The sequence below is a fragment of the Camelus bactrianus genome, chromosome 13 (genome assembly GCF_048773025.1).
Source record: "Camelus bactrianus isolate YW-2024 breed Bactrian camel chromosome 13, ASM4877302v1, whole genome shotgun sequence".
Lineage (NCBI taxonomy): Eukaryota > Metazoa > Chordata > Mammalia > Artiodactyla > Camelidae > Camelus > Camelus bactrianus.
In genome coordinates this window covers 22,246,202-22,267,345 of record NC_133551.1, presented here as the reverse complement: position 1 = coordinate 22,267,345, position 21,144 = coordinate 22,246,202, and the positions used below count along the sequence as shown (strand labels likewise).

The following is a 21,144-nucleotide window of genomic DNA, read 5'->3' as shown; positions in this document are numbered from 1 at the left end:
TACAGCTCCGCAGAGCTTAGCTGAACTTGGCTCTAGTTTGGGGCTCCTTTCTGCAACATGGGATTCCTCATCCTAGGCCCCAGGCTGAAGGAGCACCCTCTGCCTGGGATATGCTGTTCTCACGATGGAGAAATGGGAACCATGTGATACTTCTTAAAATTTCCACTGGGAGCTGTCTCAGTGTTCACTTCTACTTATGGTTCACGGTCAAAGCAAGTCATTGGGCCAAGCCTTAAAGTTATTAGGCAGGAAAGATACCGACCCTTGGGCCAAGCCATGTTCAAGGAGGGAAGGAACAACACAGCCTAGCACAGGAAAGGTGAAAGAAAGTCTGTTGCCCTTGAGACAAGGGCCTCTATAGTATCTTGAAAAGTCTGAAACTAGAATGCACACAGGATATTCATAATACTTCAGGTCCTCAAAATTATGGGCCACTTAGGAAAACTAGAGATCTGGGGAAGGTAACAGTCACTCAGAGTAGAGACTGGGTGTTAGGGTACCTGGCGTAATCCTTTCTGCCAGAAGCTTCACTGGGTAGAGCAGATGCTGCTATAGAGGTTATTAAGCTCAGCGTTTCCACACCAGAAAGGTATTTCCAAGGGTTCACATCCTTAAAGCAGCAATGGTAACTGCTTTCATTTCAAAAAAAAAAAAAAAAAAACCCTCAGTAAATTAAATATTTATGTAAAAACTGTCTCCCTTTCAATGGTCGAGAGCCTGCGGGTGTGCACTGAGGAAGCCAGCTTGGACGTACGTGGAGATCAGTTGAATTTGCGCATGACTTGTAACAGCTTATAACACAGACAAACACTGGCTACCTCTGTGAACATCACACATTTCAAAATTGTTTTTATTTTTAGTCATATCTTGTTTACATTTTTCTCATTCCTGAATTAATGAGGAATTTAATGAGGAGGAAAATATATAATTCTGCCAATTTTCCCCTAGATACTTTTCTCCAGATCTATAAATTTCCATCATCTGAAAAAACTAGCTATACAGAACATCAAGATATCTCTAATATTTCAAAACATAATGGAAGGAAGAAAAACAAGTCAGCATTACTTATGCATCCTGTCTCTAACCAACAATCTATCACAAAAATTAAGCACTGATGATGCTCTGAGACTCATTCCAGAGCTGAGGACAGATCAGGACCACCCCGTGTCCCCGTTATTCTTACACCTCAGTGCGGCTGCAGAGGCCATTCCCTCCTCCTGAAAGGGTCTCCTTCTGCTCCTTTTTCTGCCTGGTCTTCTTGCTCCCCTTCCTCTGCAGCTCAGCTCTCACCTCCTGCTGGGGAAGGAGTTACCTTCCCCAGTTCCCCCCAGCTGGGTCTGTTGCTCTTTCCTCTGTATTTTCATACCACTCGCAGAGGAAGCACCTCCTTGAAGCCCTGTTTTTGAAAATAGTCATCGAGTCTTCTCCCACTTGATCCCGAGCTGAGATCGGGGGGCAACTTGGTCTTTCCTGTGCCTCACACCTACAGTGCACTCAGCAAGTCCTTTTTTTTTTTAATTCTTATTTTTTATTGAAGTGTAGTCGATTTACAGTGTTAGTTCCAGGTGTACAGCAAAGAGATTCTGTTACGCATATACATACATACATACATATGTACATTTTCAGTTTCTTTCCCATTATGGTGCATTACAAGAAATTGAATAGAGTTCCCTGTGCTATACAGTAGGTCCTTGCTGCTTATCCACCTCACCTATAGTAATGTGCATCTGTCAGTCCCAAACTCCCAATCTATCCGGAGTGGATGAGGGGCAGCAGGGTAAGGAGAATCAAAGCTTGATAAGATTAGAAACTGGAGAGGACATGGGGACAGCGTTTCAGGAAGAAGGAAAATCTACACAAGTAAAGAGAGTAGAAAGACAGAGGCTGACATGCACAAGATGTGCTTAGCAAGAAATAAATGGACCCCCACGACTAGACAAGGCAGTTCGGGAAGAGGAGTCCTGGAAAATACGGCGGGGAGTTTAGGTTTGACAGACACCCATTGTCTTAATCCACTTGGGCTGCCATAACAAAATACCATAGATGGGGAGTTTCAAACAACAGAAATTCATTTTCTGATAGTTCTGGAAGCTCGAAGTCTGAGATGAGAGTGCCAATGTGGTCAGGTTTTGGTGAGAACTCTCTGGCTCATAGGCTTCCTGCTGTGTCCTTATATAGTGCGAAGGGAGAGCGCTCTGGTGTCTCTTCCTCTTCACGGAAGGGCAGTAATCCCATCAGGAGGGCCCTACTCTCGTGACCTCAGCTAATTACCTCACCAAGGTCTCCAAACACGGTCACAGTGGAGGTCAGGGCTTAAACATACGGATCTGGAAGGGATACAAGGCAGCAGTCCTGAAGTTAAGGAACCAGTCCTGACTTAATGAAGTGGTGCAAAGAGGCCTCCAACGTCCAGCTCCACCATTCCTGAGGTTCCATGGTTCATTTAAGAAAGTGAATGAAATCTCGGAAAACAACGTTTCCAATTGAAGAGGCTTTAAAGCCCAAGGACAAGAGCAAAATAACCTTTTAATTTCTGAGATGAATGAACAAAGTAATTTTTGTGAGTGGTATCTTCTATTCCTACAGCAGCCATAAATCATACCTTTGGGAGCTGTACCATTTTACTTTCAAATGTACCTTTTGAAAAGAACACAGTCATTTCTTATTATGTTCCTTTTGTACAATTTCATTGCATTCATTACTGGTCAGAGTCCTGTTGATCCTATGGCAGGAAAACTGTTTGTTGTATTTACAGTCCAAACGCCTACTGATTAGCACAGGCATTTCACATGATCTGTTTGGGATGGTAGTGCAGTCTTCCAAGATTTACTGCTTTCACCATTTACCTATGGTCCATTTTTCATTATTTTCCAACCCTAGAATCCCTTCATTTGGTGCATTCTCTTAAGAATCATCCACAATACGATGTTTTTATCCATTTGAAAATTTATGTCCATTTGCAAATGATTCAAGCCACGATCAAGAATTCTACCGCCTGATTTGCAGAAAGTTTTTGCTGCCTAAAGATTTGCTGGGCATGCCCCATTGATAGATAGTGCAAATACACAGTGTTGATATAATGGGCAAACTCCAGAGTATACCATAGCTTCTGACTATCAAATGACATACAAAAATGTATGACTTGGGGACAGCTGAAATTGTTTTCACACTTTGAGCTCTGCTTCCATTAGACTGGTTCACAATATTAGATTGAATCCCAAGGTGCCACTGATAATCATCAGCTGTTTTTCTTGGCCAGTCTCCTTGTTTAAATGTATTCTTTCATTATCCATGTGCTTTTGAAGGAAAAGTCGAGAAAGAATGTTTTTAATTGAATAATCTGTATTCTGTCAGGTATTCCTTCTCCCTAGGAAGCTATATGGAAACTTACTCCGCTGTTCTCATTTATCCTGCCAGTATACTATATTGATGAGAGAACTGAGGTCCAATAGTGTTAAAACCAGACCTGAAATATTGATTAATTCTTGTTTTAAATTCCCTGTTTACTCCTGAGTATAGCAGATTTCAGAAACAGCTGCCAATATTGTGCTCTCCAGTAAACCTCCACTATTGGGAGGGTCTTGATCCCTTTGGGCTTTGATAAATGATGATTATGCTGTTGCAATTTTTGCTTGGAATGCCCCAGGCCTTGTTTGCATTGGCTCATAGAAGAAATGAACCAGAAACAGTAGAACCAAAGGCCCCTAAAGGAACCATTCCATGAAGTGGAGGCAACCACAGAGACGGAGGTGACTAGACCCCTCATCCTTGTTCCTGGACACTTTTTTCCCTTCCTCACTGCACATCCCCCATTCCAGGCCAAAACTTGCCCTTCAGGTTTAGGCCAAGTGAATTTTCTGATGCCTAGGGTTACGTTGAATAGTATGATAATCATTCAGTATTGACCAAGCCTGAATGGCTTCAGATAGACTTGTCAAGAAGAAGATGGAAGTAAGATTCTTGGCTGGATGAGGAAAGCCAGTGGGACAGTGAGCAGGCAGAGTGGGAACTGTGGATAGGGAGAATCTGGAGAACCTGGATTTAGGGCATTCCCAGGGCAACCCACCACCCTGGGAGCCACGAGGAGATACCAGGGAGTCAAGAAATCTACAGACTTCTTAGGATTCAGGTGAGCTTGGAACAGAGGAATCAAGTAAAATGTGAAAGAGAACTTACCACACAGGACATCCTCCACAACAGAGAGTTATCTCACCTAAAATATGCTAAGATTAAAAAACCCTGACAGAGATAATGTGCTATTATTTTGCCCATCAAAATATAAGCCTCTTGAGTTCAGAACCCAAGTCACTGAGCTAATGGTGCTCAATAATTAGAGCATCCAGTGAAGAGGTAATAAATTCAATATAATTCAATTTTCTTTTGAAAAGTAACCATTTTTGTTTTGCCAGTTCCTTACCTGAAATTATCCAAAAGGGAAAGAAATATTACTCACCAGGAAGTTCTAGCTTGTCAGGCAATAGGAGAAAAATGCTTTGCAATATGTTTCCCAAAACAAGAAGACAAGGGAGCATGCTGAGAAGCAGGGATGCAGGCAAATGAAGGATGCTGACAGCCACAAATACCGAGATTGGTAAAAATAAGGCTAGCATGACAGACAACAAATCCCTGTGGACACGTGATGGCCTTTAGACATCAAGGTACAGGGGCGAACATCAAGGGGCATGGTAGCTTCTATTTTATTGGTAATAAACTAGATGAAAGATCATATTTTAAGTGATATGCCTTCAGGCATGTGCTACATCAAGGTGTTGACAGCATCATTTTTCCAAGAGATGAGCGAGTAAATTTAAGCAGTTTCCAAGTGGTAAGTACCTTGACTACCAAGGAGTGGTGGGATGCAAAGCGTGGCCGGTGGAAACAAATGATTGATAGCTTCCTTTTCACACTCTGCCTTTATTTTCCCCTGCATGGCTCATTATTCTGCTGCATTAATTTAAGCTTTCCTATTGCACTGAATTAGGGGCTTAAAGTCTCTTATCATTCCTGTGGGAATCTTGAGTGTTTCTTTGTAGATGCCAATAATTGTTTTTATTGATCCCCAAACATAGAAGGTATAAAAAGTGCCATGGCTGAAGGCCAGCCAGCACATAGTGCGGTGTACATGAGTGACAAATTACAAGACAATGTTTGGCCCCAGAGGAGACCCTTTTAGAATTTTTTAAGGCATCTGATAGTTATCACTAGATCACTCCAAGCTGAAAAGCATAAACAACTTCACATACACGAGCTCAAGTCTTTTTGTTGTTGTTTTTGTTGAACCTCGGAAGGTCTGCTTGGGTTTAATTTATACATCCTCCTTTCTAGTACACCCACACTGCAGAAGAGTCTAGAGATGGTGCTGCTGTAAGAATTCTCCGAGCTGGTGCCATCCAGGCCAGTGAATTCCCTTAGGGACCCAGATCACCAGGGCATTTATTCGGAAGAATTTCTGTATTAATCTAGCAGTTGTCATTATTCCACGGCAAGTATCATTACATAGACACTAGCTCTGAGTATTTTGAGAAGAAACCACTTTGCTAGCCCTAGCAAGTATTGTGGGTAGGAAACCTCATGTGATTTCACATCCCAAATATATCAGAGGCACCAGCGGAAAAAAGGCAACTAATTAAGTGCCGTTTGTAGGACAGGGCACTTGGGCAGTATAAATCTCCCCAGTCTGAATCGAATGCAACACAGCTTGCTTGAAGAGCTTGTGAGCTAATTATTATGATGTCTATCCTGAAACAAAATAAGGCAAGTTGGGCTTAAAAGCAATCAATATCAAAAATGTGGTAAAAATTTTCTTATTAGAGGTTGAGATGGAAAGATCTTTGACCAGATGCCAAACCCTGAAATTCCTGAACCTCTTTTCCTGTGGTCAAGAGAAGAGTGTGATGGAGAGAAATCACTTTGATAGTTGTACCCTATTTATCCTTTGAGGGTTCTGTTCTGAAAGCTTGGCTGTTGAACCCTCAGAAATGACTTTCTGGGCTGGACCAGAATGAATCCAGGGAACATATTTTGCAGAGTGGGCATCCTTATGTCATACAAACAACCCGCCCCCCCTCCTTTATCCTGGAGCTCTACCATTATCTAGGTCCTTGACAGCAACTCTGTGGAGGGACCAGCTCCTAGAAAAACACATAAAAATGATTTTTCTCTAATTTAGATTTTTCCCCCCTCTCAAATTATGCTTTCCCCTCAGAGCTGTGGTTCAGCTGTACCCCTGGTCTTAGACATGCATTCCAACACCTTCCATGAGCAGTGGTGTGAGAGAGGAAAACATGGCACTTCTCCCTCCAAAAGTTTAGTGACTATATCCACTACTATTGCAAGGTAAAGGTGAAGCTGGATACCCTTTCTGTGCATACCCCAGGCATTTAGTGGCGTGCCCATCACACAAGTGTGCATTAAATGTGCTCTGTGTAATTAATATGCTTGTTAATTATGCATCCAGTATGCCTGGAACATGGTACTGCCAAATGGCTAAAGGTTAAAACAGATTGACTATTGAGGGTAATGATCACAGAATCATTTGATTTTAAAATTAGAAGAAGAAACCTTAGGTAGAACTTAGTTCAACTATCTCATTTTAGAGACAAGGAAATTCAGATGACCCAAAGAGGCTAGGTAAGTCGTCCAAAGCTTCACATTTTGCGTTGGGGTGCCGCTGGCAAGGGGAAGCCAGAGATCCTCACTTTAGGTCTGGACTGTGCTTGGTACTGACACTGAAACACCTGGGCTCTGCTTTGTTACACTGTGATTGTTTTAAAATGTGTCTCCCCCATGAGACCATGTGCTCTTTAGGAAAACATTCAGTATTCATCACCAGCGTCTAGTCAATGGTACATAGTAGCATCAATATTTTCAATATTTGTTGAAAAATGAATAAATGGGTGAATATGTGAGTCCTGTTTTTTTCTCATCATGTACAAATAATGCTGCAATTTTTAGTGATCTCTACTAGTGCTTGGTCAGCCCAATAATGAAGGATAGAAAGGTAGAAAAAGTAGAAGAAAAAGGCAAGTAGTAGGGAAAATACAATTCAGCAGGAATACCTGGAAAAAATCAATACACAGGCAAAATTTCTAGATTCAATTTGGGAGCTTTTAGTCAAGACTCTTGCCTCTTCTGCTCTCTCCCAATTTTCAAACGACTTTTTAAGCAGATGGTGCTTTAAGTCGTTCCCATCATTGCTGCTCCTCCTCAGACCCCAGATTGCAGGATTGACTGCAGGTCTGGTTGTATAATAAGCAAAGTTGCTCGTTAGTGTCTCTCACCTCCCTGTGGTACCTCTTCCCAACCATTTGGTGCCCATTCCTAACCCACACTGCTGCGACAGTTCCTTCACAGAGGAAAGTGCATGTAACTCAATGCGATCCGGTTTCTGGAATATTTTCCATTTAGAAGACACACCAGCAGAGACAAAGGAAGTCTATTTACATAGGGATACTTCAGACTCAGTGACAAATTGGCTGGGAGGCTGGTGTGTGCGAATATGTGTGCACTGGGTTTGTCCTTGCAGATAACCCAAATTCGATGAAAATAAAGGTTAAAAATCCAGTTTTTGGTCTGTTGCTCCTGAAAGGCTTACCTATTGTACTATGATACTAAGCGGTGACAGTTAAAAAAAAAAGAATCAAAGGATTCAACGTCCAAATATAGCACAGTGATGGCTTGGTCCTGGAGAACGGCATCAACAGTGTTGGACGTGGATGGGGAGCAACCACTGGCGAGAGTGCTGTACCCAGGCTGAGCGTCTGGCTGGAGAAGGAGAGCTGGCCATGCCCCAGTTTGTCAGAAAGTCTGGATGGAAGACAGGAAATTTAACCTTTTTCAGAAGTGGTGCTCCACAGTTGCCAAACAACCTGGGGTCACCCAAATGCCCTTATCGAGAAAGTTTTTTTTATTGAAATATAGTTGATTTGCAATGTTGTGTTCATTTCTGTTGTACAGCATAGTATTCAGGTATACATATGTATATTCTTTTTCATATGTTTTCATTATAGGTTATTATAAGGCATTGAATATAGTTTTAAGAAGTTAGGCAGTCATCTGCTTTGGATGGATTGGGTCATCTCGGCTAAAGACAAGTATAGAGAGCAATCTGTTCACCAAACATTCCCTTTAACCACTTGGAACTTGGCAAAACCCTCCAATCAGCCCTAATCTCACTCCATCCACCACTCTCCGCCTTCAGTTACTGTACTTCCCGTGTCTTCCCTGAACATACCCAGCACACGGCCTCATTGTGATACACTTCCTGGAACATTTTGCTCTCTTATAGTCTGTTGAGCAAGTGACATCTGTCGCTTATCACCAGGAGCAGAAGTTCAAACACTTCTACCCACTGTACCTTGGTATTGGAGTCACCAAAGAAAACACAACCCAGTCAAGCACTAGGTGGAACAATGCTGTAGTCACATGGAGAAGAGACAGAGCGAGATCAACTCTCATAGTGAATATCAGCCCCCATGGCCAGCACGTCCCTCCCAGCAGCTGACACGGGGCTAGTGGCCTGCATGCAACCCCTGTGTGCCACAGAACAAAGGACCCCGTCCCCTCTTTGCAGGAGACAGATACAGCAGTGAGGTTAGCCGGGTCCCATATGACACACACACACTTACACAGAACAAAGGGGTCCATGTAGAGTCCAAAACAGAGAAAAACATTCTCACACAAGGTGATAGGTCCAGCACAGATTGTGAGAACTCCTTGGTAAGGACGTGCTCCAGACCCAAGACCCATTCTTAAGTGACCAAGAGGGGATTGAAAGGCTGCACACATGAGACTGTCTTCTCAGGATGGTCTACATGACTTCTTCCTGTCTACCCTCCTCCTCTCCTTTGTTTTTTCCAGATCCTTGTTCCCATTACCAAAAAGTCCTTCCCTGGCCAACCTTTATAATAGTCGCCTCCAAATCCACCCCTCTGGCGTCCGTGAAGACAAAAGCCTTGGTTGTTTTAATAACTACTATATCCCTGGCATCCACAGCACATAGTAGGTGTCCCATAGGCACATAGTAGGTGTTCAATAAAACAGTGTTAAAGAGATTGGCAAGACAGGTCTTGCAAAGGAAAAGTCTTGTCTCATGACACCCAGGAAGCAGTGAAGGAAAACTTCTCAGATGCTTCCATACACCAAGCTGCTCACCTCCGCTGCTTCCAATTTTCACCAAGAAACCCAGCAAGCCTTAGAGAAAGTCATATGTCTAGGTAAGTAAGATAACACCATTATCATGCAGCTCCCATCAGGACTCCAAGCAACTTCAGAAAACCCGTCTTCTGATATACAGCACTAATTTGTGTCTTAACGGAAAATCAAATACATTATTTTTCACCTGAAGGGAGCAGGATTATTTGACTTCAGATATTTGCCATCTGGCTTCTCTCCCATACAACACAGCTTCTAGGCTTCAGGTAGTGAGAATGAGAGCACGCCTATAAATTACTCAGAGATAATTCAAAATAAGTGTGTATCTCTGACAGATTGTCAAGTTTCCTTATGCTTTTTCCTGATAACAAGTGCTATGTTTTTGATAAAAGGTTGCCCATTTCTCATCGCACTTTGTTGCTTGTTGCTCTGTGTCTGTTTTGTGTGTCGTCTGGTTTGGTTTGGTGTTGTTTGTTTCTGTTTCCCCCAGAGTCCAGTCCGGCTCTTACCTCAGCACCGGGTGGTTTACCTTCATTCTGGCCATGGACGCCTGTTACGGCATTCACGTCTACGGGATGATAAACGACACCTACTGCAAGTAAGATCACAGGAAATTATTTCTATGCATCTCCAATTCTGATACCTTGTCAAAATATCACAATTCATTTTAATACCATAAATCTGAGAAACAGATAAAGCAACAATTATTTCCCGGTGTTCTTTGCTGACATGACATTTTATTGTCAGTGCATCAGATTGTGACTTTTAGGGGTAATGAGAAGAAAAATATTTACCACAGTCTAATGTCAGATGTCAGAAGGAACATTTTTCCCTTAGTCAGTGGCATACCAGGGACTTGTGGCTTGGAAATGCAGAACAAGTTTGGTGGTAATTTAATTGGCAAAGCAGGCCCGTTGTTTCTGCTGCTCTGATGGCTGATGGATGGCTATCTTCTCAACGGTTATATTTGATCATGAAGGACAAGATGTCCTGAAGCCTCAAAAAAGCTGATACCTTAACGAGAATTCCTGGAAATTATATTCCACTACTAAGTGAGTAATCTGCCAGATCCTTATTTAAAATGGGTATGTTTATCCACAATATATCCTTGCTGGTGGGAGAGTTTCTAATTAGATAATAAAACAAACCTTCCATGCTCCATCAAGGTAATGAAATATATTTCCCAACTAACAATTGGCACATTATAATTCAGAGAGTGTTTTCGTCATATGGTCAAAAGGGTAACTAAGCCACAATCTTCATAATCAAATATTTCTACCCTCACTATAAGCATAATGGAACACAGATGAACCAACTCTCTTCCTCTGAAAAATCACAAGGCTGCTTCAAGCTCTGCAAAAGCAACCAGGCTATCCAAAGTTTGCTTCCATTATACACCATTTCCTCCTTCAAAGGGTAGCTGTGTGTTTGCATGTAATTGGTATGATATATAAATTTTATTTGATTTATTAAAGCCCTAAGGACCTAATACGTCTTCCTAAAAGCTTTTATACATAATAGCTTTTAACTGAGTTCATGGACAAGAATCACGCATGGGTTTGCAAGTAAATGCATTTACTGGCACATAATGGATTCTTGTAGGTCAGTGCTTCATTCTTCATCTCAGTCCTTCTCCGCTTTTCCTTTTTTCTTTTCTAGGACAGAAGGGTATAGAAAAGTCCCCTACCATTACTATGAACAAGGAAGAGATGAGTGTGATGAATATTTCCTTCATGAACATGCCCCATATGGTGGGCATAGGTTTATCACTGAAAAGAAAGTGTTTGCTAAATGGGCCAAGAAACACAGGATAATATTCACACACCCAAACTGGACAGTGTCTTGATGTTGGCTTTTCTGATCTTGCCACACCACTTGACATGATCACGATACTGCGACTGTGATGCTAATCATGCTGATGTTGAAGGTGGTGGTGATAAAGGCAGCCGTGAGGACCAAGCTTCTGTACATTCTCAGATATGGATGGTGATTCTGCCAGTAATTTGAACTTGGGATTCCATGGAGGGTGGTTGTGCTCATTATGTTCTTTCTGAAGGTTCAACATTACATACTGCACTTTATAATTTAACTGGAATTGAAACAAAGGCCAGTAACATGACAGCAGTGACCTAAGAAATGGCAAGATTATCATTCAAGGTAGTGACCCAGGATTCCTGAACAGTGAGTAACTTCCAAAAGCTATGGGATCTGGCCTGATGAGACAAGGCTATTGAGTCCATGTTCTCTTGAACCTGAGCAGCTCCACCATCTTGAACAGTGGTTGATTGTCAAACACTGACCCAAGAAATGCTGTCTGGGTACAAGGGTCTTACCACAGTTCTCGTTAGCCTGGGGGGCAGGGAAGAAATCTTCTGACTACCATCTTCCTTCAGTACTTCCTACAGCTAGTGCCTCAGGCCATTTCCTCGTTAACAAGGAAGACATCATGGACATCCCGTGCATCAAGATTACCTGACTATCTCAAACACTTCATTCAAGATGGGCCGCTAGCAAATCTTGATGGATTTCTACTCTCACCACTCCATTCTTACTACCCCAAACAATATAACTCATCATGTTACTAGAATGATCTATAGTAACGTTCAGTTGTTTTTGATTGAGTCCTAAGTATTTCAGAAAGCTGTTTAACATGTAAGATACCAACACTGTAATAACATATACTGTGAAAACATTCTTACAGCATAACTGAAAGGGTTTACTAACTTTGCTTCAACATCCAACAACACAAAGTTCTATGCTTTTTAAATCATGAGACAGGGAAAGCAAAGCATATTTTTACATCAATTTGTATCCTATCATACTTCATAATATATATTTGTATATTCAAATTTCTATTTTATAGGCCCAAGATGTATCTCTCCATACATTGCATTATCATTGCCAAGTGCCAACTGTTAGACATGGAGAGGAAATGATCCCTGGTAATCAGTCTGACCAGAACTTCTGCCTTTTGGGGCTTGTCTTCCCCAGAGTGTATCAGCTGTTATACAATAATAATGACCTTGATGTCCAAAGTGCTCTGTCCCATAGAGTTCTTTCACATATGCTGTCCCGTGACATGACCACTCCATCGGGCTGTTGCCTCCTTATTCTGCCGTATTAACAGATGATCTGTAATTTGTTAATTGCTCTGATATATTCCCTTTGCTAATATTTGTGTAGAATAGCATTTATTTAGACTAGCAACCAACTGATTTTAGTGCCAAACACAATGCATTATATCAAGATTATGCAAAAAGTATCACAAAGATGGTCTTGGCCATAGACTAGGACCTCTGTGAAAAAAATACTTTTGATTTTTTTTTTTATGACTCTATTAGGTGGGGAAAAGATGAGGAAGCAGGGACGATAGGAAGGATAAAAGCAGAGAAATAACAGTTTCTTGTCTCCATCTTAAGATCACTTTGTTCTCCGTGTATTCATTGCTCATTAAATATTAGAGGGTTGATTTGCTGATAGTGTAGCTCAGAGACCAAAAGCATTCTTGCAAATGATTCAGAAAGCTGGACTTAATTTACAGAATGTTTTGGAGTCTGGAAGCGATGGTGCATTTCACCTCAGGCGCTCTCTGCAGGTCTTTACCAGCGCTGTCCCGTGATGAGCTGTCATTAGAAGGGCCCACCTTGGACAAAAGCCTCTTTCCTGCTATCTTCTGCCATTTCAATACCCCAATACTCACATCCATGAAAATGACCAAGTGCCACTTCCGTTGGCGGAATTGTTATTGTTGTTATTCTTCTGTTGTTTCCTTATGTGATTTTCAGTTTTATGAATGCTAGGTTTTTTCTGAGCTGTTGATGGATAGAAATGCCCACTCAAAGAAAAATAAAGAGATGCAAAGGGTAAAATTGTAATACAGGCTGTTTTTCCCCCCTGTTGTGATACAGAAGTTCCACTTTTAAATAAAAAGGAACCCTTGATTATCAGCGTGCTTCGGGGAGTGACATAATATAATTTATTTAGTTTTCCAGTAAATAGAGAGCCATCTGTAATTGTTTTAGCCCTTACTCATAAGAAACTTTTGAAAACATCCTTGCTCTCCTGTCTCACTATAGCTTTCTCTGATGAAGCAGACTTTTGGGGTGCCCTGTATCCCTTAGTCTGTAACGGTAGGTGTATGCAGACTAGGCAGTGTTTCCTTTGGAGGGCAAGGAAGGGTTTCCCTTCCCCTCTTTTCCTTTTTTTTTCTTAACTAAACCCCAACTCTATGCTTTTATTGTCTCTTACCTCTTTTTTCTAAAATTTGGAAATAAAAACCACAGTATTCTCAATATGGAGATCTAGTTGAATAGTTTCCAGTGTCATCAGCATTTTGATAGAATCACATAACTTACATTTCTCAGCAGTCTCATTGTTCTCTGCTTCCATTTCCTGTTTTTCTTTACCCTCAGCTTCCTAATGCTAGTGGAAATACAAAGTTTAATTTCTCCCACGTTGAGAAATTTTCCATCTAAGATCTACTCACAGAGAAGAGAATGGTAAAGGAGCAATTGAAGGAGAGTCCTTTGTCATGCAAATGTCTGGTCCTTCCCACAGGTTCTAGTCAACTGAAAGAGATTTCATCCAACACTCAAACACTGGAAAATTTAATTGAACTCACTTATCACTGATGTGTATGTATCACAGAAGTTAATTAATACCTGTGAAAAATAAAAATATTCCATTACCTTCCGAGGCTCTGGGCAAATGGACTATAGAAAATGCCCACAATTTGCTGAAATCAACATAAAAAATGCAAGCTAAAAATAATGGAGTAAATATTATTTTTAATTCCACAGAATCCTGGGGAAAAGGCAAGAAAATTTTAAAGGGGTTTTAAAATGAATATTTGAGTCCTTTTTAAGTTAGCCTAGTGATAAATAGTACGGATTTACTCTGCTCTGATGGTAATGTGAGTTAGAAACCTCTCAGAATATATGATTTTATGTTGCCATCAAACCTAGCAAAGAAAAAAACAATTAGGGAAAAATTTGTATATATACACATCGAGTCTGTGTGTGTGTGTGTGTGTGTGTGTGTGTGTTTAAAGACACACGTAGTATTTTTCACTGATGTGTATGAATCACAGAACATCTTAAACTTCATCTGAAATTTGTTGGGTTACATTTTGAATCCTGATGAAAAATGAAAATCCAAAATAAATGTACTGACTGCTAAGAGTACATAAAATCATATTCAATGGCTGGCCCAAAGAATAAATCTAGAGAAGCTACTAAATCTAGAACTGAGAACACAGTTAGATGCCACAGTTGTCACAAACCAGACCTGGAAGCATAGCAATCTGTATTCTAGGCTCTGCCGATCACAGCTCAGCTCAAAGTCACACTAAAAACCATTACATCAAGCTCCATTCACACTGCCGTGAACGAGCATTGGTCCCCCCCCCCCATTCAAATATGCCTGTCTTTACCGTAAGCAAACTCAGAATTGCATGATTTTTATTATATGGCTAAAGAACTGTGACCATTGTGAAAAAAGAAAATTATATAAGGAGATGGCTTTTTGAAGATTTGGGATGAATCAGCCCATGTGGGAGCAAAAGTCTGAATTGGTGACTTTGCTGACCTTTCCAGAAGCATAAAGCCATCAGGGAAAGAATCACTCCATTAATTTCTTAGAAAAAAGACAGCACCAGGTAATTCACCTGGTGGTGTTAACTGGATGTTAACTATAAGCTCAGTTTAATTTTAATAAGCAAGAAAATACAATCAATCAGTGGCTTACCTTTTTTTTTTTAACAACATACCCATCTAGCGTTTAATGTGACATGTCAAATGCAAAGAACAGAATCTTGTCCAGCCAGTTGTTTACATGTCTCAACACAATAAATGATTTATAGTCCCAAGGCCATGAGGGAAAAATGCTTTTCCTGTAACTTCGACCTCATCATTTCAATAGTATACATAGATCCCACGACTAAAGGAGACAGTGCTTGCTTTTGTAATTTGTCTAGACTTACAAAGCTGCAAAGGGCTTTAGGGAACAAACAATCCAACTCCCGCATCTTGGAGTTGAGGAAATTGACCAACAGAGGTGACATGACTTGCCAGTAGCTGTAAAACAGACTAATGGCAGTGCTGAGATTTGAATTTGTCTCCTTCTTTAGTGCTTTTCTCACTATGTTGTTCATTTGTTTGCTTTAGCACAGAAGAGTAGCTGGAAGTTGCAAAAGGGACTTACACATCACCTCTTAACAGTGCAGGAGAGAGCCCCACACTGAAGTATAGAAATACTTGCATAACTGAAGGAGTACCTCAGGAGTTGTTGATATTCTGTATTACCTATATTTGTCACAATGACTAGGCTGTGTTCTATTATTGTCAGATTCTAGGACTAGTTTAAAGAATCTAAAAGTCAGCTTCTTGCTTCCTTTGTTATGGAGGATGATGAAGCCATTGGTACTCCTAAGAGCAGCTGGGTATGGAGGTTGCCTGGTGTAACTGGCAGGTCCTGTTGTTGAATTATCCCCAGAACCTAACTGTCCTCATCCTGGACCTAATTCAGCTGCTTGGGTTAGTGAAATAACTCACCTGCACTGGTAGGTGAGATGTGACCCTTCGGTTTCACACTCACCTCCGCCCTGCACATCATCTTTGAGCCCACGTACGCTCTGGAAGGTAAATCAAATGCTTCGTAAGGCTCAATCACCATGCAAGATTGAAAGGGTTTCTTTCTGCATAGCCCATTCGTGTGATACTGTTAAAAGACGAAAATTTTGAAATATAGGCACTAGGGCCTGGTTCCTGTGGCTCAGAGAGAGCATATTGTCTTGTTGCTTGCTTTTGCTAAATCTTAGAGAAACCACTAGAGGAAAATTTCATGTAAATTGCTAAGGCATCAAATCAGAACTGTCCTTGGGCATTGTAACATTGCAGAAAATGTCATTTGGGGTTTTTTTTTCTTTTTTGAGTTCTCTACTTTTTTTTTTTTTTTCCTTTTCAGAATAGGCACAATTTGTTTATGGAGTGAAAAGCTCTTCTTTCTCCACGGATATGTCTCCTTTTGTTCATGCCTTGGAGACTTCAGAAAAATAGAAGCTCACTTTCATAAAAATGAAGAACATCCTGACGAATAAATAACCAACTGCTAAACTCATATATTTGCCTACATAGTGAGCAGTTTCTTCTAAGAAGCTCCAAGGGGACCAAAACCAGGGCATTTCATGGTTCCTTGTTACCAAACCTACAAAGCACTAATTTCCCTGTGTTTAACTTTGTTGTCGCTGCTACTGAGTAAATACCCATTTCTATTACATACAGTGTATTTTATGCTTCACTCATTTTTCCGAGTTCACACAATTTTTGCTGTAGTATTTCATTCGCTTTAAAAACCTGTAATCTTCATCTATTTATAGAAGAGACTGTAAATGCACAGTTGTGCGTTTGGTGGGGTTTTTATTTTCCTGGCATCATATTGCTTTATTTATAAGGCATCATGCCTTAGAAAAAGCTTACTTAGTGGCAAAAGGCTACTGGTAGATTTCAATTTGGTTTACTTTTACAACATGACAAATGAGGAGAGGGGAACAAAGCCAGAGGGTATATGTCATTGACGGGGGAAAAAAAAAGTTGGGCAGCGGAGGTGGAGAGAGAGAGAGATTCAATTCATCCAACATCCAAGGCAGAAAGGTGTCTAGGTTACTACTGCGGACAAAGTCAAGAGAAAATGTTGTCAGTCTCCGGAGTGTGTTTTGTCCACGTTAACTATCTGATGTTGAGGTACGTGTCTTTCCTTGCTGTCAGACCCATTAGCAAAGGTGGGTTAGTACATAAGCTATTAAAATAGCGAAGCCTTCATTCTTTTGTCCCTTCTTCTTTTATTACTTCCCTCCTCTTTGACATCTTCTCCTCCCTTTCTCCCTTATTTTCTTTCTAGAAAATTCAGCATTCTTATAGTTGAACATCATAGACAGATAGTTTCTCATTTTACAAATTCGCTTACGGTACTCTACTTAACCCTCTAACAGACTCCTATTTATATATGATCTTAAAATAAGGGTCTTCTTTGGAAATAAAGTAGTAAGAACCTGTGTCTATATGCCAACTTTACTGAAGGGCTGCAATACTTCATTCAGTCACCTCAAATACTCTATGAGGTATGTGATGTTACTATAACCATTTCACATATAAGGAAACTGAATCAGCGAGGTTAAGTAGCCTGCCCAAGGTTGCACAGCTAGTGACAGAATGAGGTTTTGAACTCAGGCGATTTCACCCAGAATTCACACCTAGTTGGAGCAGCTAGTAGATGTAACCAACCCCACCCACCCCCAAATTTCAGTGGCTTAACAAAATAAAGTTTGTTTCTCTCTGAAACATGAGTCTTCCTTAGATGCTTCTTTCCAATCAGCTTGCCTCCAAGGATGACTCAGAGACACAGGCTCCTTCCATCATGTGGCTTTGCCCTCCCCTGCGTTCTCAGAGTCCTCCCTATTTGACCTGCTGGTGGGGAAAGAGCATGGGGGATCGGTCGTGTTTTATGGGCAAGCCCAGAAGTGGTGTACATCATTCCACCCGCATTCCATTGGCCAGGCTCGGTCCTGTGTCCTGGTAGTGAGACGGGTGGTGTTGTCTAACTGTGTGCCCGAGAGGAAAATGGACAGGGCTTGATGAAGATGTAGCAGTCTCTGCCAGAATATTCTTGGTCATGATGACATACAGCCTGAAAAAACTCACTCGTTTCTGTGCAGCTATATGAATGGATCATTCAGGTTGATAATCCTTATTAGGAACACTTAAGAAAAAAGCTTTCTTTTTTAAAAAAAAGTATTTTATTTATTTATTATTATATGATTTAATTTCTTTATTTGGGGGAGTAATTAGGTTTATTTATTTTTAGAAGCAGTATGGGGATTGAACCCAGGACCTCATGCTGCTAAGCATGTACTCTATCACTTGAGCTATACCCTCCTCCAGAAAAAAAAGCTTTCTTTACATGAATGTCAGCATCCACATCTCAAACAAAATAAATTCGGGAACAAACCATTGTTTAAGGCCTTATTATGCCAAAAAAAGGGGATAAGATTTCCTTAGCTGGAGGAAGTGAAAAGCAAAAGTGAAAGCAGTAAGTAAGAAACACTTTTAAGTGCATTAACTCTTCCAACAGTAGAAGAAATATAACTTTTAATGTCTTAAAGGTCTCTGGTTAAAATGAGACAGCTCCCCCCTCGCCTCTGATCAATCCATTTTTGGGGTGCCTATTTCCTTGGCAAAGATTAGCCTCCCTTTTCAATTTTCCTTTGGTCTTCAGGTCTATGCCATGCTACAATGATTTTTTAAAAGTAAAAAAATATGAAATTGTTGGTTCTCATAGTTTATACTTACAAATATCTCTTTCACACCCCCCTCCCTTTCTCCATTCACATTGGTGTATGAGCTTGCTCAAGCAAAAAGGTCCGAATATGCCATAGAGGGGTTGTCCGCCAAAAGAGCACACGGTGTATGCCCACGGAGAGAAACCCCACATGCTCTCTCTTCAGCCCCATTTCTCTTCCCTTCCCAGTAATTTGATTCTTTGGCATTATTTTTTTTGTAAGAAATCTAGAATTTGTCTTCTCTTAATACTAATAGTATCTCATAACCTAAAGTCTTTTCTTATTTAATAGAAAACGATTCTTGCCAAAAATTTAAAAATTGCTTTTCATGTTAGCATATATTTTTTTTTTTAGCTTGTCTATTGAGAGAGATTAGTTGAGACCCTAAAAACAAAATAATTAGAGAAGAGAATCTGCCGACGTTTACCCTCTTCCAGGCCATTGTGAACTTCCTTTCAAGAAAAAGAAACAACAGCACTTGGCTGGTTAATTACATAGGTTTGAATTTCTTTCTAACACTTGGGACTGGTGATAAGAATATCTTAAGGTGCTTTACAAGGATAAAATGAGGTTCTCACTACCCCTAATCCCATGGTTAAAATTCTTAGATAATACAAGTATACAGCGTACACCAGAGGCATTTTACACCACCCGTTGTTAAGAGTTCTTGTATCTTAATATTGGTAAAACCTTTCTAAGACACTGTTTTCTATGCTTATGAAATCACTTAAAAATCTCTATAATCCTCCAAATGCCTGAATTTCCTTAGAGATGTAATACCTACAATGAGATTTACTTAGAATGGTCTTCCATGGTCAGTGGTAGTTTTACTTCAACTTAAAATGGCTTGTCCAACACATCTTTTGGTGATGCTGATTATAATGGGTTTCATCTCTAGTAAGAAAGGGCATATTCCAAAGTATTTGATGGATAAAAGGACATTAATGTTGGATGAGGACATTATTACCGTGCAAATGCTTCTGTTGATCATGCAGAGCTGTAGGGGGCTGTTCATTATGGAATAGAAAAAGAAAAAGAAAAAAAAAAAGCAAAAGCATTCAAAGCCCAACATATAGGTTCAATGAAACCAAACGAAATTTGACAGGAACAAATGTAAAGCCAGACACTTAGGTTCAAAAAAGACAGAAGCATGACTTAACAGCAGTGCTCATGAAAAACATATGGAGGTTTTAGAACAATCTAATGAGATGTGCAACGTAAAAAGTCACTATGACCTAAGATGCTAAGAAAGTAAGAACAAGTAGCAAGGTTCGGGGTTAATCAGATAATTTCTGCAAGTATTTTTAAAACTTGTTTTACTTGATTTCTGATTGGACAAGTAGTATATTTCCACTGTCAGGAATGCTGAAAAGACAGAAAGGTCTGACACGCATTATCACGCAGCTCTGTATTCATCTGGTACTCTTCTATAGATATTAATTAAATTACATAAATGTAAAATATGCTATGTTATAGCCTGCTTTTCTCCTTAATAAGAAATCATAAGCATTGTCCCAATGTCACCAAATTATCCTAAAACATTTTCAGTAGCTACATTATGCCATAATCTATTTAACCATTTCTCCATTGTCCTTTTTTCTATATGATAAACAAGTTTGTTCATGGACTTTGAACACTTCTCTGATCTTTTTCTTTCATTGTTTCAACATACAATGGTGTCTGCTTTCCTGCATCTTTGCCCAATTGGTATTTTTGATCTTTGCCAATTTTTCATATGCAAGAGAGGCTATCTTGCTTTACTTAGCATTTAATGGATTACCACGGAAGTTAAACATTTTTGCATATTTATTGACAACTCATGTATTTTTCTTTCCTGAATTAGCTCTTCCAATATTTTGTCCATTTATCTACTGCAGTGGGAGTCACAACACTTTAAAGATACAGACAAATAAGAATCTATTCAAAAGAGAGGAAACCAGGATCACTTGGAAACTAGAAGTCATGTCATGCCAGGGATTGGAAACATTTATCTAGCATGATAGAATATTTAATGGAGAACTAAATTCAAACATTTAAAAATCATTAATGGAGGTGTGAAATTAGTTTTAAACTCTGTGGACAGAACTAGAGCCAATGAATGAAATTTCAAATTATATCTCAGGAAGACATTCAGAAGAGTCCACAAGTAGAGTATGAATTTTTGATGAGGGAATTTGTGTGACATATTCACAGATAATCAGACCACCTCCTTGTTCAGTGTTTCCATGCAATCAGATAGAAAGTTGGACTTAACCGCCCCCCCACACACCCCAGGTTGTCTTCAAAGCACACATTCTGTGAAATAAGATGCAACTTCATGTGGGAAAATTTCATACTGAAGCTCTGAAAAACATAAGCCTAAGATGATTGGGCTTTGGGAGCCCCTTGCCTTACCAGTAGTGTGTTCAGAAGCCATCTTTTAAAACAAGTTATTTCTGATGATGGAAAATTTCATCAAATTCATGTTCAGAGTTGGTTCCTGAATTCTGGGGATACTTTCAGTTGCTGGTGGGTACATACACACACACACACACACACACACACACACACACACACAACCCCCACACCACCAACACCCCCAGTTTTACAACTGCTTACCACTGAAGTCATTCTTGCACCGCTCCACAAGGAGTTGTAATTTCCTTTGCTTCCCATTG

The 21,144-nt window shown here is 40.2% G+C and overlaps 1 protein-coding gene across 13 annotated transcripts in view; it reads left to right on the top strand.

Annotated features, from left to right (window-relative positions):
• The window catches only part of ST6GALNAC3 (ST6 N-acetylgalactosaminide alpha-2,6-sialyltransferase 3), a 561,430-nt gene that overhangs the window by 507,473 nt on the left and 32,813 nt on the right, over positions 1 to 21,144 (top strand). For 8 of the 13 annotated variants that reach the window (XM_074376205.1, XM_074376214.1, XM_074376226.1 and 5 more), the window contains 2 exons: positions 9,644 to 9,751; positions 10,813 to 13,445. In XM_074376205.1, coding sequence (XP_074232306.1) covers positions 9,644 to 9,751; positions 10,813 to 10,999 — 295 coding nt within the window. In that variant the 3' untranslated portion in view covers positions 11,000 to 13,445. Of the gene's footprint in view, positions 1 to 9,643; positions 9,752 to 10,812; positions 13,446 to 16,116; positions 16,429 to 21,144 lie in introns of those variants that run through there. The other 5 variants (XM_074376206.1, XM_074376208.1, XM_074376207.1 and 2 more) reach the window with 3 other exon arrangements.